This window comes from Rhopalosiphum maidis, chromosome 2, assembly GCF_003676215.2.
Source record: "Rhopalosiphum maidis isolate BTI-1 chromosome 2, ASM367621v3, whole genome shotgun sequence".
Taxonomy (NCBI): Eukaryota; Metazoa; Arthropoda; class Insecta; order Hemiptera; family Aphididae; genus Rhopalosiphum; species Rhopalosiphum maidis.
This window is the reverse complement of record NC_040878.1, coordinates 23,015,039-23,033,535: the sequence shown is the minus strand read 5'-3', so window position 1 is coordinate 23,033,535 and position 18,497 is coordinate 23,015,039. Positions and strand designations below refer to the sequence as shown.

Below are 18,497 nucleotides of genomic sequence, written 5' to 3'. Positions count from 1 at the left end.
TGATACATATTTATTTATTACAAAGACATTTTTATAAATTAACTTCCAAAATATAGATCATCTTCATCAAAAATATGAACAAAATTCAAAATATTTAAATTCATTAAAATAAATTATAAAAATTTAAACTGTATTTTCGTTTATTACTGAAAGATTTAATTTGAACTTGTTCTTCCGTGGTTCAGTTATTTTTATTTAAACACATGCTTAAAGATAAATTTCCTACTGAGACAATTTATATATTTGACCATAGGATGAGCAGTTTTGGCGTTAAAATTAAAAATAATAATCTTGCTATTAATCGCGTAATAAACCATTTAGATATATTAGGTACCTATTTTTTTCTTATTCATTCAATTATCTTTAAAAAATTCAACTTAACCTCTTAATCTATTTTTTTTAAGTCAATTTCTGGTGAATTAATGGCATTTGTAATTAATACAATTTAGATTCTACACTGATTCGAATGTATAGTATTTTTATAACACATTTGTCTACTTGTATTTTACTTTAATGTTGATAAATAGTGATATATAGTTCTACTCTATATAGGTAAATCTAATTCAATGATATCCTCTGGTGAATAGTTTTTATTATCAATAGCTTAAGACTGGGAATTTTAAATTATCTTTTCAATCAATAAATGCTTTCATAAGTTCTAAAAATATATCTACGTCTTCGTGGGCAAGTCAGACTTGTGTGTCAATCCTCCTATGGCATATTGGTCACGGTGCTCCGGTGTTTTATTTTGTAAGACAAAAAATCGTTTGTTTAGAAACTGTATGTTTGAGATAGTTATCAATCATTTATAGTCGACTTGGTTTAAGTGGAAATCATTTTGTGGACAAATTTGCTTGTTGTAAAATATGGTAATCTAATATATATATATATATATACATATATATTATTTTATAAGTAGTGATTATAAATACCGAACAAAGTTCGTTTATAAAATGATTTTTTTTTTTAAATTTATTTTGTTGTCTACTTTTGATCGTCGTACGTATATATATGTATATATATTTGTAGGTATATTCATATTTGTGGTCCAGCATGATTGTAGATGCTGTGAAGTATAATGTTTTTTCCAATTTGGTTCGGACCGTGAACTTATATCTTAACCGTGGTACTCGATTAAACGGAATTTGACTTTGAACCGTTCAGCAGGAACACGTCATATCCCAGCGGATTCCCGGTCACATCGAAATCGTCGACGTCTGCCCACGCGGCGATGACAAAATCTTCGATCTCGCACTCGTCAACACCCTTTTGTATACGGAAGTATCCATTTTCACCCCACCATCTTCCCCATGAGTTTGACACAATCTACGAACATAAAAAATATATTATTATTATTAGTTTTATAATTTGAAAGAGCGGAGTGAGGGGTAACCTATTACCTAAAAAATAATATAATATTTATAATTATGTATATAACAAGTTTAACTAATTTTTCAATTAAAAATATCAAAACAAAAAATATATATTTAATTAATTTTAATTATTTGTGATTTGACCGACGCGTCGGCCTGACTTACCCAATATTTGACAATTCTACCGCTCTGGTATTCTTCACCCCAACCAACGATCCTCACTGAGTGGTATCCTGTTCTAGATCCGGATGCCAAATTCGAACATTTGTACACACCCGATTTGTACATGAAAAAATCTCTGGACACTTTCATAACGGCTGCAAAAATAACGTCAACAAGGTAAGATTAAATTCATATAACAATTATTCATATATTACAATGATAAAAAAAAATATAACTACCTTTGGGCTATTATACATACATTATTACTATATCAGTACTATTAATTAATAATTAGTATAAATAAATACATGTTATCAATGAAATTATTATTATCTGCTTGTTATTATTTTTTAATTTAAGTCAATAACGCACGAGTCGTACCTATAAGTAACAATGAAATAATATGACGTTCGAGCGAAATATTGTAATGATTATTCTGAATTTGTGTCAAAGTTAGAGGACTTGTATGTTATTATAAATTTGCGAGTCCTATACTGAAAACAGAGTATACAGTTTAAATCATTATACTATTTTCAAAACTATTCAAACATTATTCTCAATAGGGATCAAATGCAAAGTAAACGAATGTTTACAGTAAATGAGTAATGAAAAAAATATGTACATAATGATTTTGTTGCAGTACATTGTTGTTTGAAATTAAAACTGGTGTTTATTTCGACCAAAGCACTTATAAAGTCATCACACCATACGACATACAATATAAAATGTATTATTATTTTTTTATAACCGTTTGTAGGATAGATAAGATATTATGTGAAGTGACAGTATATACCTGTGCTCTTGAAATGTTTTGCACGTTACACTGCTCATCTAATCTTTAAATACATATGCATAATTTATTATAAGTTCAATATTTACAGACCCCAGTAAATTATTCTACGGAAACAAACGTTAATTGCGTATAATATAAGTACGGGGTGAATTTATTTTGTTATAGATTTCCATCGGTATTTTAACTTTACGAGTACATTGAAAATCATTAATATATTATTACGAGTGTAGTAGCTAATATAGTGGGACTCTGAACGTCGATGCAAATGCAATAAAAATATGTTTCTTGAATTAGAAAACTACCGATACCATTGTACACATTTGTCATTGTACCGTATTGAAATACGGGTTTATTGTCAAACCGTAATTGTCTTAAAATTCGTATTGCCCAAGAACTTTATTGTTGTAAAACTCGTATTGTCACTGCAACAAACACGAGTTGGAACTGTATTGTCTTATACCTACCTACGTGTTCACCTTTACTGCACAAATTATTCAAACCAGAACAATATTTGCAAAGATTGCCTTGAGTTCACTCTCTCACGATGCTCGATCAATATGTATAATATTATGTGTGCGGATGCACGTTTTTATTCATAAAAGCCGGTGCGTTTAAGCCACACCGTTTAGCTAGCTGGTATGAAGTAACATCGAAATGTACTTTAATAATCTATAAGAAACGAAAATTATTAATAATATCGTGTTTTTAGTTATATATATATAAATATGTATTTTAATAGATTGTGTTTATAATTATAACGTGTAATTCATTGAATTATATCGAACGACTGCCGGTCATCGATAAAAGTAAGCAATAAACAGGCGTTAGCCCGAGGTACGATCTCAGGACAACGTTAACTTACGAATACAAAAATAATCCGGAGAAAGAACGGTAAAATTAAAATCTGGCCTAGGCGTGTTTCGAATCGCGAAGGTCATTAGCGCACACGTGTACGTATGTGTATTTAGGTACAAGTAATTACAGGTCGCTATACATCTTATTCGAACCTTGACAGAGTTTGCATATAAACGGATTACGGGTACTTATAATCAATGTATGTATGTATGCATAATATGTGTGTAGGGTAATCTATATATATATATAGTGTGTAATTCTGCGTAACTCGTTATTGTGACTATATAGCATTCAAGGACGTATCTAAGATTTTCTGACCCTATACAATCGAATTTTACCATCCCTTTAAATTAATTGTTTGTTCGACTGTCTCTACAACGTCTTCACACGTTTTTTGTAATTATATGTGTTCCAATTTATATTTTAATTTCTGACAAATGACAGTATAATATTATAATAGTAAGTCTAGTAATATTAGGTACTCATCATTCACCTTTCCCATATTATTTTAATAATATACTCATAGTAAGTTTTATTTAAACAAATTGGTATAAAACGTAGATATTTTATAAGAAAAGAATATATGTATATGATATCTACATTTGAATCGCCATAGTGCAATATATTGTTTTCTACGATATAAATTTAATTTTTACTTATTTGTATATATATATAACACTTATTCAACTGAAATCATTAATGAATTTGTTCATTTTTTTTTTTACATTTATTTATGTTTTGTTATGTTATATTTGTGGTTTAGAGGTTATTACTTCTATAGAAACTATTTTTTTTAACAAGATATATACAACTTGAAATATTGACGAGTATAATAAATATCTAAAAGCTTTTAGAACTTCTAAAAAACACTCGTATACACTGTATACAGTCATTTTTACGAACAGGAAATAGCAATAATAATCTGCAGTATCTGTAGTTATTAGTAAGATAAAATCAAATAACAACGTTTAATTTAATAAAAATCCAAATGTGTGAGAGATTTGGCCAAATAATGTTAACGTTTATAATTATCTAATAGATTTAGTAATTAAATATACAGGTTGTCCCGCGAGGATTTACCCATTGTAATATCTCCTGAAATAATGGAGATATCATAATTCTGGTTTTTTAATGACATTCACAGGGACAAGCACTACAAATATTTCATGTTTTAATTCATTTTTATGTTTTGGTAAAAAAGTTAAAAAATGTATTTTTTTATTTAATTATTTAAAAAAAATTGAAAATAGCCATTTTGTAGAGTTTTTTTTTCTGAAAATATTGACGTTTTAACATTTTAATTTCATCAATTTCCTGATTTTTAATATTTTTTCTAGTTTCGAAAAAACTGCGAATTATTTAATACGATAGTACCATAGTGGTATCATTGTATCAAACATGTGGCCCGCGTGCTCGTACGGCTGGCGAACGGGTTTCAGTGTGGCTCGCAATAAACGTCATATTTTATTTCTTCAACATTGTTAAATTTTTAAATAAAGTCAATAACTATTGTATAAAATACCAATATGTACATTTTTATTATACCTAGTATTAAATACGGTTATATTATAATAATTATAATAAATTGATAAAACAAATGTATTTTGTTTACTTTGAATTTAGTAAAAAAAAGGTGTTTTGTCCGCCAACGTATAAATACGTAATAATTAATATTTTATGGCTTGTTGGTAATTTGAGTGTGGCATAGTCCACAATTTAAATACCTAATTTAATGTTTTGATATTATTATTTTGTCTCATTTTTTGGCAAGACATAAACATAATAATAATTTCGCAGTTTTTTCGAAACTAGAAAAAATATTAAAAATCAGAAAATTGATGAAATTAAAATGTTAAAACGTCAATATTTTCAGAAAAAAAACTCTACAAAATGGCTATCTTCAATTTTTTTTAAATAATTAAATAAAAAAATACATTTTTTAACTTTTTTACCAAAACATAAAAATAAATTAAAATATGAAATATTTGTAGTTCTTGCCCTGTGAATGTTATTAAAACCCGGAATCACGATATCTCCATTATTCCAGGAGATATCGCAATGGATAAATCTTCGCGGGACATGTGAATTGTCAAGTATACAATATTATGATTTTAATGCGATTATTTTATTTGAAATGAAAAATTGTAATATAATAATATAATTTGATTTTTTTCCTATTAGCGTTTAAACGTGTCGACAACAATGTTTTTGTACAATTAAACTGATTCCCTCCCTTATAAAAAAATGCTCTCAGATTATAACTATTATCGTAAATTATGAACACTATATGTGCATGTACCATTAAATTATAATGATATAAGTCATACGACGTGTCGAATCACATACCTTGGACTGGTCCTGAGGTCAAAATCTCGTGCATGATACCCTCCTCTGTGGCCACCCGATAAACAGGACCGACCCGATGAAGTCGAGTCTTGGTCAAACGATCGTTAAAGGATCTCACGCGACGTGGACACTGCGCCATAGACTCTTTCTTCTTTTTTGGCACAGCGCACGTGGACGTTTGGCCTTCCCATGGATAACATTCTTCCGTGATCAGTCTGCGGAACACATGACACATTGGTAGAGTATTACGATCGTAGGTTTATTTAAATACAATTTGGTTCATATTTATTTTATGATATATACTACGCGCAAGCCCAAATAATTCCATTAGAAATCTAGAGATATATGTTTATTGTAAGCCCCCATCGGTGGAAAATGAGAATTATACAATATAGTTTTGTTTTTATCAAATATTTCAAAATCACGCGATATTGGTGTGATTTACATGCATAGTTTTATATAATTATTATATTGCGTGGCCATGTTAAATCTAGTTAAATCTAGTGTAAAATATTAGAATATTACATAAAATCTAAACCTAAATACAGCATAAATATTAAAAGCATATATAAATTTAAATTAGAAATAAGAACAAACCAAAATGTATTATTCTATACATTGGTTTCAGAAAGTAATTAGTAAATAATTTAAAAAATAATACCGTTATGAAATCATAAAAAATATTAATGCTTTTCATTCTATGACGAGTATCGACGACTAACGACAGAGCGTTATAAAAACTCCTATTGGGCTACTAATTTCATTCATGCTTTCTTGATTGTGCATTGAGTGTATCAAACTCACCCAAATTTCCTAATCCAATTCCACGCTTTGGTCAAATGTCCACCCTGACATCCCTGTTTATTTAGATTGTTGCACGACAACAGGTGTTGCGGGGACAATACGTCGTTGATCGCGCGTTTGCTCATGATTCCGAAACGGTCGGTGGTCACTTGAACAGTGGATATGGCCCAGGATGCACCACACCAGCCTTGGTCGATTGGCTGCGAGATGTATTTGCCCCAGACTTCGCGGGCATCGTAAGACCGCCGCAAATTACCCCGTTGGAACGCGGCTTTTAATGGTTTCATTTGCAAAATCTGAACAACACGTTACAATTCAAAATATTTATTATTACTACGGCAATTCATAAACACTTTCTAAGTACGACTCGATGTGTTACACACACCTTTCTCTTGGAATGCAGTGTACCTAGCCGCAATTGTAGGCCCTCATCATATCTTCTACCCCAAAACTCGCTGTAATTGCTGGCCGACCATCCAAACCGTTGAGCTTGGTGTCTGAGCGTATCCAAAATGTACGTGTCGACGAGACACTCGTTGGAGCTGCACATCAACTTCATTTTTCCATTTAATTCTTGACATCGGCTACGGTAATTGTTCAAAAAAAAAAAAATTATTATAACTGCCGAAAAGAAACTCAACTAAGACTGCTTGTTCATTTATATTTTCGTGTTTATTATAGTTTTCATGATTTAATTTTTTTTTTATTTGAAATTTGAATTTTGTGACATAAGTATGGATCATTATTATTACGATAAATTTTACTAACCATTCGTTACAATTGACGTTGACTGTTTCTCCATACTTATATGTCTGGCCATTTGAGTAGCATTCTGTACAAACATTTATAAAATGTTAATTACTTAAAAAGTTGGTTATTTTTACTTAAATATTACCATATTATTTACTATTTATATATTATACAGTACACATTAAATCTATATAGTTATATTTAATCTTAATTAAAAATAATATGATTTATAATTACACAATTTTGTCTACATAATATAAAATTAAATATTATCAGAACGTTGCTAAAGTATTAATTATTATTTTATGTACGACCACATACATCTTCATAAAGAAGATTACCCCTATTAATTTAGTACATTTCAAATATAGGTTGCCATTTGAAGATCAAAATTTGATAGTGGTTTCCATTTTAAATAAAATGGTGAATAAAAATAAAAATTTCATACAGTTTGAAAAAAGTATGAAACAAAATATTTTGAAAAAAAAAAATGAAAAAAATGAAATACTTGACGGAGTAATGAGTGTTTAATTCTAAATGTATAAATGTATAAATAAATAAAAACACCTCTTTTATATGGTTTCATTGGTATGATGAGTAGCTTTTAGATTGAGAATCAATTATTTTTATTCCGGGAAACCAATTTAATTTAAAAGAACATATATGTATATATATATATGGTTCAGTTAGGTTAGTTAGTTGTTGAAAATAAAAAATAATAATTGAAAATTACATTAACATAAAAAAGGAAGCCTATCAATTTCCTGAGTAGTGAAGACTACCAGATTTCAGTGAGCACCAAACACGAGAATACAATGACACGGATAATTTTAAGCATAATATGTGATAATCTTAATTTTAATTCATAATACATACAACGATTATTTTCATAAATTCATATTATTATTTTGAGCGTTTATCAGTGTCATGTGTGCATGATTTTCTTAAGAATTTTTACAATTTGACATTGCAATCTGTATTCTTTGCAATGGCGTAGCGAAATTTATCAATACCATAGAGTACGGGACCAGTTGATAGCTTGAATAACTAAGCACATTTTTATATTTCGATCAAAATGGTCGTACATTGCTAGTGTAATAATGATATTAAATATAATATAGGTGTCATATTTGAATATAGTGAATTATCATATTTTTAAATGAAATGCAAAAACTAGTTTTTGATTTTTGTTGAGCTGAAAACGGTGAGTAAATTTTTTGAAAATATTTTTTTTATCAAATTATATTTATACAATACCTATATTATATCATGTAATATGATTGAAAAATAAGGAGTGTAAGGGGAATGACATGAATTTGTTAACCCGAGGTATCAAAATCTGTACCTAACACCATCCCGAAATGGCGTTCAATAACTCCGGGCAACATAATAATATTATTATAATATATACCTGTACGGTAAATGCTATTTGTACACGTATTTTGTTTTAACCTTCCGAATTAATTATAACACATTATTACAGGATTTCGCACGTGAATGGACGTGGAACAGCTGGAGGAAATCGACAATATAGCACTGTAGGATGCGAAAAGTACCGAAACAATGGCTGTGGCGCACGGGATGAAGAAGCGAGTACAATATTATATACGTACGTATGTATATTGTATACCCACACGGCTACACAGTACACGGCAACTCGCACGACACACGTCGACGCTCAATACAATAATAAGTAATAATAATAACAACAACGGTAATATGGTTATAGCCGAGTGTGAATTATTATAGTTTAGGTTGCGCACTGGCGAACAATAATACACAAAAACGATAATAATCAAACACGAATAATGCGTAATATTATAATTTCTATTAAATAATAGGTAGGTCACACATCACAGTAATAGTTGGACATTGAACAATTAAAAAGTTCTCATGGTCTTTCGTACCTTCCAGAACTGTTATCTGTCAATTATATCTGATTATTTAGTTTCCCGGAATAATGTACCTAACCTACACTTATTATTTAAAATTACTCCTTCCCTCTAGCCGCTGATTCAGAATATGTACCTATTCGTCCAAGGGGATCCCTATCTTTTGGAAGTTCTATAAGTAAAATTAGGTTAGTTAGGTGTCTTATATTGGTATAACCAAATTTGATTTCCATACAGCTTTTATAAACTTACAATTGGTAATACGATTTATTTTGAAATATGTTATATTAAAAGATGGACAAATAGGTACCTATCTGCTGTATGAAAGGTGCTATTTAATACGTCCATCACTGACTGTAGTGAATGTACACTAAATAACTCAAAAAGATTTAAAACAAATCAAAATAGTATTTTGAAATATTGTTTATTAAAATTTTTATGAGTCACTTTATAATGTATTAGTCATTGGTTATTACTTTTGATTTTAATATTCAATTAATCAATTTTTTATTAATAAGATTCGATTTTAAAACGAGAATGGTCGAATAATCAAGTTTACGTTTTGTATGAAATTTCAAATTTGCATATTATATTTTAACAAAAGAATTTCGACCGTATAAAATGCGTATAATACATTGTATCTATAATAATAACGGTATAATGCAAAAATGTATTAAACAATACTTCAATACTTATAACATTATACACAATTATACATACCTATTATAAAACGATAAAATCTAAGGATACAATAAAATGGGTAAAAGGATGAAGAATAGGTCACCGCCTACATACATTACAGTATTTTTACATAGTGTTATATAGCTGTGTATATTACCCCATGTCGTTATCGTAAAATGTATATGTATATGTAGGTAAATTTGACGCAAAAGGAGTGTCTATAAAAAGCTACCTTTTTTGATGAGGTTGTACTCAAATATCCTATAGACTATAGCAGTACTCAAACTATATAGTATACAGATTAATTTTCTTGGCCAAAATGGGTAATTCCCTCTTCAACAGTTGTAAAACTTGTTATTTTGGCATCGAGAGCTATATGGGGTGCTTTTATTCGATCTCGCAGTGACAATGTAATGATTTACTGTTTTTTGTCCAGCATTATACATGGAAAAATGTAATATTTGCCTATGCAATTTAAAAGATATAATATTATGCGATATCGTTATGATATAAAATATTTTTTGAAGACTTTTGGTGAAATGACAGTAAAGGATATATATTCTCAACTCAGTCTATTGCATGCTATTGTAAACATGTTCACTACATTATAAATGTATAAATATATATTTATATTAATATGGTTAAGTTATATGTTAGGATAGGTTTGCTTACGTTTGATTACTGTTGGCGCTGGCTTCGGAACATCTATGTGTTTACAAAACGACAAGAAATCGGGACAACAGTCTTCGGACCGGGTGTGGTTGCAAAAGTCATCGCAGTAGCACAACGTGTCCAATATCGGCACGGTACAGTCGTCCTGTCGGCCTTTGCAACAACCTCTAGGCCTGGTAGAGCAGTACCGGCCTGCCAGGTCAGGACCGTATTCGAACGCCGCCGCACAACCCAACGCCACCACCATTACGGCGACCACGGTGGGCGACGTCGTCATCTGTGAAATAATAACCATAACGTGTCAGACGAATTATTAATATATTGGCTATGGTCCTGTGGATATTATTAAATTCTAAATATATATCATTGTAATATATATTATATTACCAATTAATTTAGCTACACAAAATACGAATATCATAATATGTCATATAATTTTTTTTATCTTTACATAGAATAATGACGTGACTTGATTTACGCATGTAATATCAATCATAATTGTAACAAATTACTCAAGTTTAAAAATATTTTGTAACTTTTACTTAATGACATCATGATTATAATAATAAGTTATTCACTTAATAACTTAACTATATTATAATCGTTTTTATTCAATTTAATTATTATTTTTTTAATCGAATGATTTTATCAAATTTACAAAAGATAAATATATTTTCAAAATACTGCAATCAACCTCCTTAGTTTGTTGGATATTTTACAGGTACATACATCATACATAATATGTGCATGTATATTTTATTTGGCAGTCAATGGAATATTAATAACTAATACATCTATAATGATACTCATAAAACAAACAATTTTTTAGAAAAGTTTCAAGTTTACCATAGCATATATTTAACTGTGGAGACAAATCTAATCTGATGTAGTATATAGTTCTTAAAATAGGTAGCCGGTATAATGATTTATAAACATTATTATTTATGATAATTGTTTTACTTTTATAGGCGTACATTTTTGTTCGCCATTTTACAATATGCGATTTTACATTTAACTACACTTCAAGTAATCTTATTTTTTCTACCCGATGATTCATGTGTTTTAAACGTACCCACCTGAATGGTCAACTTTTCGAAAACACAGACTACAGAGTATACAAATTACTTTTTATTTATTTTTAAATAAATTATAAATAGATATACGAGTTAAAATATGTAATATCATTTTTTTTTTATAATATTTATAAAATTAAAATGTATTTATAGTTTTGAGGTTTGAACGATATACTCGTATAATAAATTATAAAAAATATTATCGCACCTTAACGATAATGACCCAGTTATGTTGTGTTTAAAAATAAATGTATGTTATGTATGTATGTATGGCCAATTAGTTTTCGAGTAAATGAATGAGAAATAAGAAAAATTGAAAAAACAACTCTGTCAAAAGACCTTCTGGATTCATAATTAAATACACACTCTATATTATCTTATGCTGTAGTTCATATTTATTGTTATAATATATTGTCGTAGAGTAAACGATTTTTTGATAAATTTACCGTTAAATTGTACGTTTGTTAATTTATTTTTCAACGACCATACATTTTACTCGAACAATGAAACAGTGAACATTCATAATCTATACATTTATTATTTTTTACAAAATTACACGCAGGTATCAATCTCATTAATTTAGTGCTTTTAAATAAGTCTTTTATTTATTTATATTGTATGAATATAATAAACGAGTTTCAGAACCAAACGTTTATACTATGATTTAATCTAGATTATATATTAACTATTGATTTTTAATATATAATGATACTTCATGGAAATGTTTTGATTGTTCTCTTACTTGAATTATTAAACGTAGCTTAAAGGTACCTACAATAAATATATAATTTCAGTGATATTATTTTTATATTAAATTTTTGTGGAACATTATGAAATCGTTGTGTATTATCTAGCTAAATCATAACCATTTATAAAACACTATAAAAACGAAAACAAAAATATTTCACTATTCCTCGAGTATAATACTAGACAGGAGCTTATCTTTTTATGAACAGCCATAAACATAATATAACGAGGAATATAATAAATAGTACTTAAATACAAGTTATATTACTTATTATGTGTGTATATATATATATATATTTAAATGTATAATTACGTATATAAATGCATTGTAAACGTATACCTATTATACCTATTACTCGTCTTCAGAAATCACGGACTACCTCTACACATAAAATATGACGATTGGAATATTATTACTGTAGCCTGCAGGGTTGTTAATTGTTATATTTTTATTATGATATAAACAGTCATCTCTGACGCAAATACACGTTGTTTTTATACTCGCATTGTGTAAAATAACAAGTATATACTTTATTTAGCTGCGTGTGAGTTGTACGGCGTATATATAAATGTGATACATAATGTTAAACTTGAAACGGCTGGTGGCTCTTGAGATGAAGTTAGTTTTTTTTCTACTTAACGATATATTACGTTTTAAATACCAACGTGTATCGTTCTCATTAATCATTATAGCGTGTCCAAACATACATTTAACACAAACTATGAAAACGTAAATTTTCTCGCATTTAGGAAATGTCGAAGTAACAAATTCTTAATGAATCAAAATTAATGAAATTATTTAAGTTTATCTTAATATGTAATCAAAAAATTGCTTGCACTTAAGTAAATGTGATATAAATTTGAATTTTTTTCAAATTGTGTGATTTAACATGTACCTTGACTGAAAAAAAAAATCCAGATTCGAATTGAAAGTATTTTAGTAAAATCTATAATGTTTCTTTTAACTTAAGACTTTAGACACATTATAGAATACCTGCCTACTATTGATAATAAATTGTATGCTTTATGTCTATATTAAAGATTTGAGCTTTATATGTTTAGCAATAATTCAATTGTATCATTTCGAATATAAATGAATAATGAATATTGTTAATCCATATTCAGTATTTTACATCATTAGAAGGAAAACAAATTAGATCCACGATTTTTTAATAATTTAACTCGTTTTATTTCTAAATGTTGAAACATAATTAAAACCCATCGACCATAATAATAATCTATTATAAACAATCTTTCTGTCGTAATTGTTATTAGACAATCGCTTACCTATTGTGTACACATTAATATGAATAAATAAGCGAACTGATTATGCATTGTTTATAATTTGCGTTAAGTTTTATTATTATTATTTGATTGGCCTAGAATTGTACACACTACATGTATATAATACATTTTAAAATGTTTCAATGTTTTTATTTGTTTGTTCTTAAGAACAATCTATGTTATAACATATATTGAAACAATTCATATCAAGTTCTATTTAAAGTCGAACAAATCCATTTTAGAAATACACGATGCATCCTTTTTAATTTCTTATTTTAAAATTAGAAATTTAAAATAATAATTATGTATACCTAATGTATTACATACGTACTAAATTTAGATTTTTTGCATAGAGGAATTTTGAATGTAATAAACATATATAGAATTAATATGTATTAATTTTGGATTGAAATTCAGACGAAGGATTATCGTGCATTAATATGTATAGTATCTGTATAAGAAAATAATCGAAATAATAACAGCAAAGAATCATGTATAATATATATAAATAAATAATTAAATATATCCATATCAAAGAAGTAATAAGCGATTGAAAAACACAGATAAAACCTTTCAAATTCCCTACAAATACAAGCCAATTCAAAAGTGCTTCTATTCTTATAGGTACATTGTTCAGCTTCTTGATACCATGCTCATTCCGAATAAGCAACACTTGCGAAATGCGATTATTCACAACGCTTATAGCGATATTCAGATTTCTTCTGTAGTTTTGTCGAATATCGTACAACAATTATTATTTTTATTTCTTCTGGTATATTAATTATTTTTCTCTATAAAATTACGTTGTTATATTATACTGTGCTATTCTCGCATATTCATGATAATTCGATTAAATTAAGTGTTACTATATACGATTATTATTGTTTCAAAATGTCAACTAATTTCATTGCTGTTAAATGGTGTACACTTATAACGAGGTAGGTACTAATCATTAATCATAATAATATGTTATAATGTATTATATCAGATAGGTTGCTATTATTCACGTTACTCACCGAAATGATGTCGAATCAACAACAGCTTTAAGACGATCAATTATTAAAAAATCTCTGCTACGCCGCACACACGGACACGGACACACGCGGTACACTACATAATAGTAATTATTATCGTACAATGCTACACTTGCGATCGATTTCGTCTCCAATTTTCAGCCATAACGTTAAAAACTGTGATAATATTATGATATGATTCGTGGACGACTTGTTGCGGTGGATTTTTATCGAAATAGTAACGATATTATAGTACTGTGGGTAATTATGTAACAGCAACGTCGCTTAAAAAGCAAAACATCAGAAATTAAAATATATTTCACGCGGTCGTTTTGGCGGATAGTCTCGGAATAGACTGTGTGGAAAGTGCAGCAATCGTCAGATTATGTCGTTTACGAATGGCACACACACCTCTATTGTACAGACGATATAATATTATACTATTTTAATAACACGACGATGAGCGCTATTGTTTGCTGACTACCTCTTAAACGCATTTTACAGACGCAACGTGGTCGGCGCCACGGCGACAACAATATGATTATTGGCAAGTCAGTATTTCGGGCAAGACTACTACGTGTCGTTTGACAAGTGCTTGTGAGTGTGTGTGAAAACTTGTTTACATGTTATTCTGATTAGTGAAAATCGGAGGGGTGAGATTATATAATATTATTCTACGTATTTGATATTTGAAGCTAAAATGTATAACTTTGATATAATAGCCATTTTTTTTTTTAAATCTTTAAAATATTAAAAAATGCAACCTATGCGAGTTATAGTGTTGTTAGGTTAGGTTAGGTAAAAAAGATTCCGTTTTTAAATTATATTTTATCTGCACCAAGAGAACGTAACACACGCGTTTTGTTAAGCATAATATATTATATTCTTATAAATTATATTACGAAACTATACGTAAACTCGAAAATATAAATTTATAATAATACGCACTTTTAAGACAGGGTAAATTTTGCGATTATATTTTTATTTTTATTTTTTTTTCATTTATTAGCCAGTTTATTAGAGTAGTAAGGTCATCTTAGCCGTTATACTTACGTCTAATAATATTATGAGTCATATCCACGGTGGCTGTGGTTGCTCAACGGTATAATAATATCTATACATTTATACTTCAATGGTCATTGGTCATAAATTATGACTTGTAATATTAAAATCGATAATACCGTCCGATACTAAAATATTATACTCAGTACCTGTATTTAGTTTACAGTAAATTCCCGTTACAACGAAAGTCATGGAAATCCCATGCCGAAAATCAGGGCTTATAAAGAGCTTATTCGAATTTTTGTTATAACAAATAAAAATTTGGTCCCCTGGAGTTCGTTGTAACGAGATTTTACTGTATATTATAAAGTACTTAACACGTATAACATGTTATTCTTGATTTTTACAGTAATATTTTCACATTTATTAATAACGAAGTAAGATATATCGACACCAGTTAATAAAACTGTAGAAAATATATATTCTATTTTATTTATTTGAATAAATACACATTTTTAAAATTGTATATAATACATTTTAAATTTTAAGTTTCCTCAATGTCAACGAATAATAAATTAATTATTTCAAACAAACGTTCAAAACATATATATATATTTTTTAAATATCCATCTGTCAGTTAAATAAATATCATGACCATTATTCGAAACTCGTACAGTCATATTGTAATTAATAAAAAATAACTTATTTTCGTTCAATAAAATAAACGTTTGTCCTCTTAATGTATAATAATATAATGTATGCTCGACCATTATTATTACTATAAAATACGTGAATGTTTTCAATTAAAAATTAATTGTATTTATTTATAATTAAACACATACCGCGTATCGTAAACGATAATTATTGTACTGCAACATAACGCTGCAATAACCCAATAAAATCTTATTATACATCGTAATGACAGATGACTGCGTTATCATAGTGATCTTAAAAAAGTCTCCGTATTTCACTTGTCATGGAAAACTTTCACGATCGCGCAACTACTATTATATATTAGATAGGTAAATAGCAGGTACTATGTAAATTTGTAAGCAGTGTAATGAGATATTTTTCGTTTAACGGTGTTGTGATTTTTCTTATTGTTTATATTGTTTTATCACTGATTCATAACGACGGTCGTGGCGATAGGATTAAAGACGAGTAATAAACGTTTGGCTCTCGCGCGTGTGTCATACACTCAAAACGACTCGCGAGGTTTCTCACCTCACCCGCATGTACATTTTGCCACTCCACTAATGTATAATTAAAACACAAATGATATTCAAACGGACGTGGTACATAATATAATAATAATATAGTTAATGCATTGCGCAGAGTTTTAAATACGTGTTTGACAAACTCGCCGAAGTTTGTACCTATTAACGACATTCCTAAAAAGTTATAAGTACCAAATAATGTTATTTAAATAAATAAATAATGTTATAATATTACGCATACATATTTAATTTATGCATGAATTTTTACTTTGCATTATTATATTATATCGTACATTACAGGACATCGATTACTTTGAATCGCGTATTACACTTTTATTAAATCATATGCCCAAGTTTAAATTAAAACAATGAACATTTTTAAAATCCAATGACATACAAATATACAAGCGATTACCTTTTAAACTTACTTACTGTTTGGCGTTTGTATGAATATGAATATGCGTTTTCAATTTGTCGTTGTATTTTTTTGATATAAAACGTCACAACAATTGTAGCGTACGTTATTTACAGTGTTTTTAATATAATTATTATGTGTATTAAACTAATTGACGATCGTACTTTTCAATTCCAGAGGGTTGTAGCTGTTTTCATACGTTTTAAATTTGTCTGGTAACCAGTACTTAAATTATTTTAATGATCCTGAATCGTACTCAGTAAATACAAATAGATACCTAGCTATTAATTCTACCACGTATTATATTAAATTTTAGCTTTCCAAAATGTTAACCACGTGGTATAATTTTTTTCAAATTTCCTTTTGATTCTATATTACTATATTATTATAATATTTATTACTATTAAATAAGATTTAAAACTTATACATCCAAGACATAATAAGTAAATATGATGTACGAATGTCTATACGTAAATTATTAGACCAAATTAAATTGTATGCAAAAAAATGAAAAGTTTGAGAAAAACAGCCATCCGTTAGTGTCACTTTCATTGATTATTCATTTTTTTAATTTGTTGACAAATAGGTCACGATAGAATTTTCGTTTTAACCACCTCGGTGGGAATTTCGGAAGTTGCGAAATTTCTAACAAGAGGATTGGAATGAGTAGTGAGCAAAGATCGTAACATTTATAGTATGATTTTGTTTCTTCGTTTACTGACGGAATTTAAAAATAAGAATGCATAGTATGGTTAGAGACGTAGTAGAGAAGAGCATTTCAGTAAATTAGTAAATTCGATAAAATTATCATAAAATCTCAAAAATTGCGAAAAATTACACTTAAAACTTTTAGATTTTAGTTCGTGCTTACATGTCACGCATTTAAAAAGTACTTAGAAATAAATTGAAAAAGTTGTAAATGCAACAACATCCGTGCCCTATTTATTATTATTGATGAGGTTTTTTAGAAGAAGCATACAGACGTAGATTTAATAAGTTTAATTTTTTGGGTTTAATATGCCGGTCCAACTATATTGATTAAACTGATTTTTAAAATAAAATTGGTATTACGAATGCAATTAAATATTGAAAAATAAATTTGAAACTATACTGTTATTGTTGTTTAGGATTGTATTATTTTTCATCGTTTTTTGAGAAACTGAACTGCTACAAAACTCCATAAATTATTAGTCATAACACCCACATCTTTTCATATTAGCATTCCCATACAACACATGTCTGTCAAAATTTAATAGATGTAATAACAGTTATGCGTGATTTATGGCATAAACTAAATCAATCAAATCACGGAATTGGTCTTTTTCCGATATTTGTAGATACGATTTCAATTAAATTTTGTCATACACAACTGAAGAATAATTGACGTGACCCATCTCAGAGTCTTGACATAATTACGA

The 18,497-nt window shown here is 28.5% G+C and overlaps 1 protein-coding gene across 5 annotated transcripts in view; it reads right to left on the bottom strand.

The window, feature by feature from the left end:
• Positions 1-882: 882 nt before the first annotated feature.
• The window catches only part of LOC113553774 (tubulointerstitial nephritis antigen-like), a 35,823-nt gene continuing 18,208 nt past the window's right edge, over positions 883-18,497 (bottom strand). For 4 of the 5 annotated variants that reach the window (XM_026957287.1, XM_026957288.1, XM_026957290.1 and 1 more), the window contains 7 exons: positions 10,329-10,605; positions 7,102-7,165; positions 6,719-6,917; positions 6,334-6,629; positions 5,530-5,744; positions 1,539-1,690; positions 883-1,326 (listed from right to left, as the gene is read on the bottom strand). In XM_026957287.1, the coding sequence (XP_026813088.1) occupies positions 1,135-1,326; positions 1,539-1,690; positions 5,530-5,744; positions 6,334-6,629; positions 6,719-6,917; positions 7,102-7,165; positions 10,329-10,605 (1,395 nt within the window). In that variant the 3' untranslated portion in view covers positions 883-1,134. Of the gene's footprint in view, positions 1,327-1,538; positions 1,691-5,529; positions 5,745-6,333; positions 6,630-6,718; positions 6,918-7,101; positions 7,166-10,328; positions 10,606-14,448; positions 14,844-18,497 lie in introns of those variants that run through there. The other variant, XM_026957289.1, reaches the window with a different exon arrangement.